At 41.1% G+C, this 12,193-nt stretch overlaps 1 protein-coding gene across 17 annotated transcripts in view; it reads left to right on the top strand.

The window, feature by feature from the left end:
• Positions 1 to 12,193, top strand: part of CELF4 (CUGBP Elav-like family member 4) — a 1,140,249-nt gene that overhangs the window by 1,035,862 nt on the left and 92,194 nt on the right. For 10 of the 17 annotated variants that reach the window (XR_008848282.1, XM_056542932.1, XM_056542937.1 and 7 more), the window contains exon 9: positions 12,095 to 12,160. Coding sequence is in view for 16 of the 17 variants with exons in the window: in XM_056542932.1 (XP_056398907.1) it covers positions 12,095 to 12,160 (66 nt within the window). In the remaining variant the exon portion in view is untranslated. The remainder of the gene's footprint in view (positions 1 to 12,094; positions 12,161 to 12,193) is intronic. The other 7 variants (XM_056542852.1, XM_056542893.1, XM_056542818.1 and 4 more) reach the window with 1 other exon arrangement.

Here is a 12,193-nt window from a genome sequence, read left to right as displayed (position 1 = left end):
AGAGCGTTGGTTGTATTGCCAGTCCACCTCTTGTCTCATTAGAGACTTATGCCCTCTATCCAGCCCCCTTACTTTACACTGCAGATAAACCTATGCTCCCTTATAGAGAGCTGCTATCCCACAGCTATTCTCCACTTATGATCCCAGGGAGGCTCAGGAACAAGGCAATTGTAAATCCACAAGCAGAGTTTCCAGCCGGCAAAGTAATACAGCAATATCCCAACATCACTCCCAATAACTGGACGACACACAGTTTCAGGAGCAGAACTCACAGTCTTTATTCCAGGGTGCCTTATAAAGCATGCTCCCATGCAAAGGGAGGGAGTCACATCAATTAGGACAGTAACCAATACTGTAACTGTTACCTCCCACACATCTCCTCTCCTCAGAGTCACTCATAATCCCCTTAACTGTACTGTAGGTTTACCCCAAACCTGGATGTACCCCTAAACTAGTATATAGCATCAATATCAGGGTACCGCCAGGTAGCCCTGATCTGGGTGAATAATATATCCAAAATTCACCCAGAACGGACCAAGGGTTCGGTAGTTAGGTGGAGGTTGAAGTTTGACCGACCGCACACAAGGTGGTATCCGAAAAGGGTTCCATGCGTTTGGGCCCTACGGTCGGTCTCCGTTCAGCAGTTAAAACATACAATAATCTTAGCCATCCAGACTTAAATTCACCTGGATCATGGTTCCCTCGTTCGGTACTTTGTTTCTACCGAATGTGGACTCGTTAGGTCTCTCCGTTCGGTAGTTACGGAGTTCTGGAGGTCTCAGTGGTGTTCGTTTGTTTGTGTGTCCGATTTGAGTTCCAGACCCTCGACGACCAAACACCCCTGAAACTTTCATGCGTAAGATGGCCGCCGCACGTGGTTCGTATACCGAACAGCGGACACCCAGGCATCAGTAATTACAATCTAAGTTGCAGTTTTGTTTATGAGAAGTGTGAACGCCTAACGAGGCGCACACTCTCACTGGGGTGGTCCTATGGTTCGGTAGTTTCCTTCCCATGAACTACTGAACCCACATATGAAGAGCGTACAGAAACACATGAACACAATACACGAATACAGTCAAATATGCAGGTTATGGGACAGGCTGAACCCATTCCGCTACAATAGCACACCAATGCCTAGTGTAAACCTGTTTCATTACCTTGGCTGTTGGAGTCTGAGGTTATCCAACCATAATGCTTTACACTGGAACTCTGCTTGTTCAGATTGCTCATTATGTGTAAGCCAGTGTTTCCCAACCAGTGTGCCTACAGCTGTTTCAAAACTTCAACTGCCAGCATGCCCAGACAGCCAAAGGCTGTCTGGGACATGCTGGGAGTTGTAGTTTTGCAACAGCTGGAGGCACACTGGTTGGGAAGCACTGGCGGAAGCACATACACAGTAGCAAGCTACTGGTTGGAGGACTGATTTCTGCTGATTTTCTGTTGCGGATTTGTTAAAGGGAGAGCTTACTTATCACAGAGGCAATGCTGAGCTGCACATGCATGCCTTCTCTCTCCCCCACTCCTCCATGCCTTGATTGATTGACATACAAGGCTCATTCAACACAGAGCGTTAAACATAAATCAGTAAAGGCGGGAAGGGGTGGGGGAGCGAGTAGGCATACATGCTGCAGCTCAGCCCCGCCTCTTTGTCACTTGAGTTCTAAGCATGATCTAGAGCAGACAGTTTACCTTTAAGAAGAAGCAAAAAAAGTTTAAATCCACATTTGCAGATTTTTAAGTAAAAAAGAAATAGTGTTTGTCTCTTCTTACGTTGTATCTGAGTAGAACATTTGCTGTATGCTTCAGGAAATCTCATACAGCAAACATTGCGTGGCCTAAATAGTGTAATTTATTTTCTCTGTTCACATTGCTGCCATCTATTATCTGCATGGAAAAGCACATCAGGCCAGAATCTGCATGGAAAATGTCTGCACCATGTGCTTGGCTATTACTTAGTAGCAGTAGTAGTAGTAGGTATGGTGGTAGTAGTAGTAGTAGGTGTGGTAGAAGTAAAGGTAGTAATAGAAGTAGTAGTAGTAGTAGTAGTAGTAGTAGAGGTAGTAGTAGTAATAGAAGTAGTAATAGTAGGTTTGGTAGTAGTAAAGGTAGTAATAGTAGTAGTAGTAGTAGTAGAGGTAGTACTAGTAATAGAAGTAGTGGTAGGTGTGGTAGTGGTAAAGGTAGTAATAGAAATAGTAGTAGTAGAGGTAGTAGTAGTAATAGAAGTAGTAGTAGGTGTGGTAGTAGTAAAGGTAGTAATAGAAGTAGTAGAGGTAGTAATAGTAATAGAAGTAGTAGTAGTAGTAGGTTTGGTAGTAGTAGTAATGGTAGTAGCAATAGTAGTAGTAATGGTAGTAGTAATAGTAGTAATGGTAGTAGTAATAGTAGTAGTAGTAGTAGTAGTAGTACAGTATAAAACATGATGGCAGGAGATATGCGGCTGTGTAGGGCTAGGAGTAGTAGTGGTGGTGGGGGTAAAATAGTAGTAGTAGTAAAAGTAGCATTAGTAGTACAGTATGGAACATAACGGACAAGGCAGGAGATGTACAGCTGTGTAGGGCTGGTGGTAGTAGTACACTATATAACATGATAGACAAGGCATGAGCTATGTGGCTGTGTATGAGTAGGAGTAGTAGTAGTAGTAGAAGAAGAAGTAGTAATAGTAGCAGTAGCAGAAGAAATAGTAGCAGTAGTAGAAGTAGTAAAAGTATTAGTAGTAGCAGTAGTAGGAGTTCACTATAGAACATGATAGAAAAGGCAAGAGATGTGAGCTGTGTAGGGCTAGTAGTGAAGTAGTAGTAGCAGTAATAATAATACTGCATGGAACATGATAGACAAGGCAGGAGATGTAGTAGTAGTAGTAATACCAGTAGCAGTAATAATAGTAGTAGTAGTAGTAGTAGTAGTAGAAGTAGTAGTAGTAGTACCAGTAGTAGTAGTAGTAGTAGTACTGTATGGAACATGATAGACAAGGCATGTATGTTCTCCCCATGTATATACAATGAATGAATACAAATCTATGGGAATTGGTTAAAGCAATGCAGGAAAAGCCCAGGCTGGTTATCCCTGGTGGCCCATTAAGCCAGTGTTTCCCAACCAGGGTGCCTCCAGCTGTTGTAAAACAACTCCCAGCATGCCCAGACATTCAACGGCTGTCCAGGCATGCTGGAAGTTATAGTTTTGCAACAGCTGCAGGCACCCTGCTTTGGAAACACCGAAGTAAGTGGTCATTAGACATGAAGGTGACCGAGCCAAGGACAGGTCTATGGATGGTGTCTCAGCCGGCCGCCATTATGACTGTGGAGCAGAGCTCGTGGCCTCATCCGCGCCCAAATGCGAGCATTAAATCTGGGACCTCTCACCGTTTCCACCCTGATCAGCACTTTCTTCGGGTTATTGTTGTGTGTGAATGCCTAATTAATTACAACAGTAAACGGCGAATTCTTTAATCACGCCACTGGCCGTCCTAATCAATCTTAATAATATGGACCGCGCGCTATGGCGCCCATGAATTTTAATCTACATAAATTTTGCGAGCTTGTTCCATGAAATGATACGATTGCGGAGTTAGATTGACTTAAGCGTGGACAGAGTAAGAAAAAAAACAAAAATTGGATTGAAGAAGGTAAAACGTGCGTCTCAGGGCCAACGCTTTATTGCCGGACCGGTGACCTTGGCGAAGGCTGGGAGGCTGGTGAAGGTCGCCTATAACAATGCAGATGTGTCTTGTCCGTGCACTCATTTATTTGACCTATAAACAGAGGCATTGCATAAAAAATTCTGCGTAAATTCGTCGACAGCTCCGCGCGTTTCGAGGCACATTTCTCATTCAGGTTAAAATATATAGCTTGTTAAAGTGAATGTCACATAGGAATATATTATGGCGAGCAGAAATGGGGGCTCGCTTGACCTACATCACGTCCTTGAAGCCGACGGAATTGGTCAGGGACTTGTCTTTGATTTTTTATTTTTATTTTTGACGTGCCTCTTGCTTGTTCAATGTTCTTTGCGTGCTCCTTGGAGAAATTAAGGAAATGTGCATTTTTTGAGACTATGCAAATGAAGACCTGATCCTCGTCGAAGTTTAAGACAATGTTCCCAGCGCTTGGTGTTAGGGTTTGCTTTATAATAGGTCGGATTACAACCCAATTCAAAAATATTCACCTCCTCCCATTGCCAGTAAAAGTGAGTGCTCAAGTTGTCATTGCTACAAGTTCTATTTCGCTATTCTTATAGTGATATTAATAGGTTGAAGCTGAGAAGAATCTATAGGAAGACATTACCCAGCTTTCCCATCTATAGCTAGACAATACCCATCTTTCCCAGATTTCTTTTGGGCATCTAATTATAGTAATTAGTGAGCATGGCAGAAAAAAAAAATTATGCTTATATATGTTACTGACTAGGTCATACAGATGTTTTACATGTATTTTCTTATGTATCTAGCGTCTATATTTGGCTTACAAATCCCTCTGTTCTGCTGCTCACTCATTCTCACATCCACTGCTCAGGATGGGGCGTGTCCGAGGCAAGCACTGAGACCGCTATCACTCACAGAGTAATTTCCGAGCAGAATTCTCCAAGACAGATCCAAAATTCCAGAAAGTAATATCCCATAAAGTCAAATTGCTTCATTTTTCCTTAAAGCAAGTCCATTTTCCTTGCTGTTTTCAGGCTGTATCAGTGGATCTCCAATCTCACTGTACAATGCTATGCAGTAGGCACAGAATTACACAGTGAATGCAATCTAATTATTACATATAATAGTCCCCTATGGAGACTTTAAAGGGGTACTCCGCCCCTGGCATCTTATCCCCTATCCAAAGGATAGGGGATAAGATGTTAAATCGCCACGGTCCCGCTGCTGGGGACCCCGGGGATCGCCACTGCGGCACCTCGACATCATTACTGCACAGAGCGAGTTCGCTCTGTGTGTAATGACGGGCGATACAGGGGCCGGAGCAGCGTGACGTCATGGCTCTGCCCCTCATGACATCACGGCCTGTCCCCTTAATGCAAGTCTATGGCAGGGGGCGTGATGACCGCCACGCCCCCTCCCATAGACTTGTATTGACGGGTGTGGGCCGTGACGTCACGAGGGGCGGAGCCGTGACGTAACGATGCTCCGGCCCCTGTATTGCCCATCATTACGTGCAGAGCGATCCCGCTCTGCGCAGTAATGATAGCGCAGTGCCGCAGCAGCGATATATATATATTTTATATATATATATATATATATATATATATATATATATATATATATTTCAACTGGCTCCAGAAAGTAAACAGATTTGTAAATGACTTCTATTAAGAAATCTTAATCCTTTCAGTACTTTTGAGCTGCTGAAGTTGAGTTGTTCTTTTCTGTCTAAGTGCTCTCTGATGACACGTGTCTCGGGAACTGTCCAGAGTAGAAGCAAATCCCCATAGAAAACCTCTTCTACTGTGTGCAGTTTCCGAGACAGACAGAGGTGTCAGCAGAGAGCATTGTTGTCAGACAGAAAAGATCAACTCAACTTCAGCAGCTGATAATTATTGGAAGGATTAAGATTTTTTAATAGAAGTAATGTGCAAATCTGTTTAACTTTCTGGAGCCAGTTGATGTATAAAACAATATACTTTCCTGGAATACCCCATTAACAGTGTGAAATAAAACATGGGCAAAAAAAAGAAAAATAATATAAAGCTCCTCCCCTAAAAAAAAAAAAAAAAAAAAAGTCTTATTTCTCATTTTACAAAAAAAAGTTCAATAAATAAACAAATGAAAATATTTGCTATCCCTGCATGCAAATGTTTAGTTGCAGGGTAGATCAGGAAAAATAACAAAAGGGATCAAAAAGTCCCATCAAAATAAAAATGATACTGATAAATACTACAGCTCAGGGCGCAAAAAATCACCCTCATATACGCGTATACGGAAAAATAAAAAAGTTGTATGGGTTAGAAGGGGACAATTTTAAGAATAGAGGAAAGAGAAAGCCCAGCGCAGCTTTTCAAACAGATGTGCGGTTTTATTTTGTCATGCAAGCAGCATACAGGACAAGCATGACAAAATAAAACCGCACTTCTGTTTGAAAAGCTGCGCTGGGCTTTCTCTTTCCTGATTGCCCATTGGTGAATCCGCACCTGTCTGTGTCGCAGTCGGTCTGCGTTGGGTGAGCTGATCCTGCTCTTCTCTTATAATTTTAAGAATACTTTTTTTTTCTTTTAAAGTTTGACTTTTTTTTAAGTAGTACAGTAATAAAAAAACTCACCCTTGTATGTCATCATTCCCACTTGTCGAAAAGTGCCAAAAAGTTTTTTTAGTTTTTTTTGTATTTTTTGTGCGCAAAGTGGTTAGATAAATGACAAAAAGTTGCAACATTTTTGCAACCTTTTGTCATTTTCGCCAGGTAAAGGGATGAGAAAATCCCCTCACTGAGAATCCTTAAAGGGTACCTCTCATGAAAAAAACTTTTGATATATTATAGATGAATGTATGCAGAATAACTTTACAATTGCATGTTATTAAAAAAATATGCTTCTTTCTAGTTAATTTTCCACTTTGAAGAAATGACCACTAGGGGTCTCCCTACCAGTCCTGGCAGCAAACATTTCTGACTCATGCTGGAGTCCTAAACACTATGAGCTGCCAGTCTGCTTTGTTCAAAAAAGGAGAACACTCAGAGCTGCCAGCCTGCTTTGTTCACAGCCTGTTTGGCTGTGAACAAAGCAGGCTGGCAGCTCAGAGTGTTTAGGACTCCAGCATGAGTCAGAAATGCTTGCTGACAGGACTGATCGGGAAAAATACAATAGAAAGAAGCATATTTTTCATGAACATGCTATTGTAAAGTTATTCAACATTCATTAATCTAAAATATATAAAACGTTTATTTGATGAGAGGTACCCTTTAAATCCATTCCTGGCTTTGCTTTCAATAACTGCACTAAAAATCCTGAAGGTGTGAACACAGCCTGACACAATGAGATGTATGGACTCTTATCTCCTTCTTATGCCGTCCTTATCACCACAATATCATTTATCTAGGTACTTGGTGTTGGATAATGGTTCTCCTCCACTCCGAGCAGACGACATCTGTAACCAATGATCCAATAAGTTCTTCTCCGATGTGACATATGTTCATCATTACAAGCAGGATGCAGAATATTTGCCTCTATATATAGATGTAATGTTTGTCTTTTTCCCTCCATACATCACTTCAGAGATCAGCGTTTATTTCTTATTAAAGGCGTCTGGTGATTGAATCAGCTCCGTCTTCAAGGGCGTTTAATGGAGCCGCTTCCTTTATGAAGAATATTGTCGATATGTCCCAATTGTCTGCACCCCTCTTATTACCTTCCCCCAATAATGTGTCATTGGTGTCTGTATTCGGGATCCGTCTCCCCTTCCAGTTTAAACCAGAGATCTCATATGTTTAAAGTGGTACTTTTTTTTTTCCCATATCAACTGGCTGTAGAAAGTTAAACATATTTGTAAATGACTTCTATTTACAAATCGTAATCCTTCTAGTACTTATCAGCTGCTGTATACTACAAAGGAAGTTATTTTCTTTTTGAATTTCCTTTCTGTCTGACCACAGTTCTCTCTGCTGACACAGGAACTGCCCAGAGCAGGAGCAAATCCCCATAGCAAACCTCTCCTGCTTTGGACAGTTCCTAACATGGACAGAGGTGTCAGCAGAGAGCACTGTGGTCAGACAGAAAAGAACAACTCAGCAGCTAATAAATACTGGAAGGATTAAGATTTTTAATAGAAGTAATTTACAAATTTGTATAACTTTCTGGAGCAAGTTGATTTTACCCCTTTAATGTATATATATAAATATATATATTTTTTGAATGATTTAAAGTGGAACTAACAACAAAGATGATTCGTTTGAACTCCATGTAATGGATACAGTGTATAGTCCATACCTTGACGAAAAGTCCCTGGTTTCGACCTAAATCCCCATGTCTTTTTTTTTCTTCCTTCTTTAGGGCCTCATTTATAGATCATTGTGGATAATCTCCTCCATTGGCTTCCAAAAGTGTCTGCTTGGCTCCTAAATTTGTAATAGAATCTGTCATCTCTATTATTTTGTGTCTTAGTGCTTTGCGGTGTCTATGGTGGTGTTTAGTAAGCCGTGTTGTATGATAATATGTGTTTGAAGCTGTGTGCGTATCTCGGAGAATGCAAGAATTTTTCCATGTGTTCTAGCCCTTCAGATATTGAAAGATACACTGTAGTGTGAGTGATAGGTACAAATGGATAAGGTATATTTGGATTTGTAGCATTATTACAACTTCAGCCATCATTAATATCTCAAAGTGAGCTGTACAGTGCTGAGTATATTGAGAGCAAAGAACTCCCAGTCATAGCTGGCCTCAGGTATAATAGTGCCAAGTATGGTACCCTCTGTTAGCACTCCCTATTGTGTACTGGCATGGCCTAGTACAGTATGGTGTTGCACAATTCTGTATAGTGCAACCACCAACATACACTGCAAAAATAATATACTGTTCAGTGTTAATACAGTGGTAAAAAAATGCCACCATACAATGCTTAAATAACAGTGCTATAAGTGGTAAAATAATTCCAACATACAGTGACCAAATAATACCACCATAAAGTGTTCAAATAAGACAACCTTAGAGTGCTCAAATAATACCACTGTAAGGCATTTAAATAACACCACCTTAGAGTGTTCAAATAATGCCAACATACAGTGGCCGAATTCTACTATCATAAAGTGTCCAAATAGTACCACCTTAGAGTGACCACATAATACCACCATAGATACCTCAAATGACACCACCTTTGTGTGCTAAAACAAAATCACCACAGAGTGTTTAAAAATTACAACCTTAGAGTTCTCAAATAATACCAACATACAGCAACCACATAATGCCCCACAGACTGCTTAAATAATATGCCACCTTAATGTACTCAAATTATACCATCATAGAGTGCTCAAAAAATACCACCATAGGCTGCTCAAATGATGCGACCATAAAGTGTTCCAATAATGCCAACCATAGAGTAAACACATGATACTACCATAGTGTGCTCACATAATACCATCATAGATTTGTTAAAAAATACCAGCACATAGTGACCAAATAATATCACCATAAAGTGTTTACATCATACCACCACAGAATGCTGAAATAATAGCACCATAGAGCATTCCAATAACACCAACGTACAGTGACCAAATAATACAACTATTGACAAACAATACTACCTTAGATTGATCACATAATGCCAACAAAAGCTTCATACATGAGGTAATCTAATAATAAAGCTATATGATCTGGTTTAGAATGGGGTCTTAAGCTACTGGTGACCAATCCCATGTAACCTCACAGGTTGCACATTCCTAAAGAATTGTCATGGCTAAACCTATTTTGCCTTGACCGGCAGTCCATATAACATACCTATGGTCCCAACTCTCCCATGATGGACAATGTTGGGGAGAGAAGGATTGGGTAACTTGGATTTCAACTGCCACTGCCGCTCAGCCGAGCTGACCAGGTCCACCAACTGGAGGCCACTGGTATACTATAGTTGAGCTATTTGATGCTGCCGGTTCCCTTAAGTAAATTGAAGCCCATCTACGAATGCCTATGACTTGATGAGGTTCTGGTTGATGGAGATGCTATATGGTTCCTGATATTCTTAATTAGCCTGAGGATGCAGTTACAGTTGCCCCAATTCTATATGTTTCTCTAAGCTGAGTCATTCCCATAAATCTGTCTATGCTTGGTTGAGTCATCATCTTAGTTGTCCACATCTGTTGTAGGCTTAGTCATCATCATCTTAGGTGTCCACATCTGTTGTAGGCTTAGTCATCATCATCTTAGGTGTCCATATCTGCTGTAGGCTTAGTCATCATCATCTTAGGTGTCCATATCTGTTGTAGGCTTAGTCATCATCATCTTAGGTGTCCATATCTGCTGTAGGCTTAGTCATCATCATCTTAGGTGTCCACATCTGCTGTAGGCTTAGTCATCATCATCTTAGGTGTCCACATCTGTTGTAGGCTTAGTCATCATCATCTTAGGTGTCCACATCTGTTGTAGGCTTAGTCATCATCATCTTAGGTGTCCATATCTGCTGTAGGCTTAGTCATCATCATCTTAGGTGTCCATATCTGCTGTAGGCTTAGTCATCATCATCTTAGGTGTCCATATCTGCTGTAGGCTTAGTCATCATCATCTTAGGTGTCCACATCTGTTGTAGGCTTAGTCATCATCATCTTAGGTGTCCACATCTGTTGTAGGCTTAGTCATCATCATCTTAGGTGTCCACATCTGCTGTAGGCTTAGTCATCATCATCTTAGGTGTCCATATCTGCTGTAGGCTTAGTCATCATCATCTTAGGTGTCCACATCTGCTGTAGGCTTAGTGATCATCATCTTAGGTGTCCATATCTGCTGTAAGTCATATGTCTGTGCAGTGATTGTTCTTAGGTTCTTCAAGCCAAGTGGATTGTTCTAGTTGTCTGGATTAGATGCATGGCAAGTCATGTGGGTTTGTTGCAGGTTTTCTTAGCCCCATGACTGTCCCATTTCTCTACCTTTGTTGGCCGATACCTGTTAATATGTGTTTGCGATTCATTGAGCCAGATGAGTCCTACAATTTTGAGATACAGGTTTAACAGTGATGGCAGCTTGGGTACTGAAGGCTAGAGACTGTTTTCGCCCTTGGACCTCTAGGCAGAGATTGAGTTGGGCCGTTCTTCTAACACTCTATTGACCTAGTTTTCTTTTAAATTCCATTTAGATGGTACCTGTACAGACTATATTATTTTTTCCTTGATCCTCTGTTCCTCCTCAACATGAAAACCTAAGCTAGTAGTAATCTGAATAGAGCCAGGGTTTGGCATTCACTCTGTAGCTCCATCTAAAGTCAGTGGCACTGACTAAAATAGTAAAACAAAGCAGTTTGTGTATCTATTTCATAGTTGTTGTCTAGTTATGGAAGACATCTATGGGCCCATGAACATGCCCATTCTATGGTTCTGTTTGAAAAGGAGCCAAAGTAGGGCTCTCCTTTAGATGCATGGAGCCATACAGCTTTTCACTATGTAGCTGTATGGCCCACTCCCTTAAAGTGTACCTGTCGCCAACAAAAACTTTTAATATAATGTAGATAATACTATTATATGTATATTTGTAATATACATTGATTAAAAATGTGTATATTTTTGGGTGAAAAAATGCTGTCCCTGCAGCTATTGCCTGTGTGTGTCTATGGGGAGTCCAGATACAGGAAGTGAGGGTAGGAGAAGCAGGGCTCTGTGCAGGCTCCTGGCTTGTCAATCATCTTGCTGTGTGAGACAGGAGAATGTCATAGAGCCTTAGTGTATATAGCCCTGCTTGTCCTCATAGCATACAGCCCTGCTTGGCCACACACACTTCCTGTATTTGGACTCCTCATAGAGACACATAAACAATCACCGTAGGGACAAAATTATACACATTTTTTAACCAATGTATATTACAAATATACACATAATTGTATTATCTACATTATATAAAACGTTTTTGTTGACGACAGGTACACTTTAAGCATTCCCATAAAGGGCCTACACACAGCAGTGTCATTTCCATGAATCCCAAGTCCTGGAGAAAAAAAGTGCAGGAAGTCACACAAGATTTTCACTCAGGAGCTGGTCCTGCAACCCTCCTGTTAATGGGAAGTTAAGTTCCCACACATTCCTAGAGGACTGAGTCCTGTATATAGCCTATGATTTCAATATAACCAGCACTTCTCTGCCAGCTTTGGTTGATGGCACACGGCAGCTGCCAGACAACACCGCCTTACACTGCAGAAGTCAATATATTTTGAATTGTCGCCTCCTACAAATGACCCATTTTTGTTCTTAGTTTCACTTTACGGCAAGCAGAGTATAGTATGTGGCGGAAATGCCAAAAAGTTTAGTCCCTCCCATTATAGCCAATGACTCTTCTACCTCTTCCTATGTAAATCTCTATGTGTATGTGAAGACTATGAAACGAATGTGTTGTACTCAATCTTGTTATGTATCTTCTCCACAGTCTTGAGGGGCCGATCTCTAATTCTTGGTTTCTTCTTGTTTTTTTCCAGCACAGAGCCCCACCGCGGCCGATCCATTGCAACAAGCCTATGCCGGAGTGCAGCAGTACGCAGGTCGTTAGTATTAACACTTTCTCCTAATAAATCCTT

The sequence above is a fragment of the Hyla sarda genome, chromosome 1, assembly GCF_029499605.1.
Source record: "Hyla sarda isolate aHylSar1 chromosome 1, aHylSar1.hap1, whole genome shotgun sequence".
Lineage (NCBI taxonomy): Eukaryota > Metazoa > Chordata > Amphibia > Anura > Hylidae > Hyla > Hyla sarda.
This window is presented reverse-complemented; position numbering and strand designations above follow the sequence as displayed.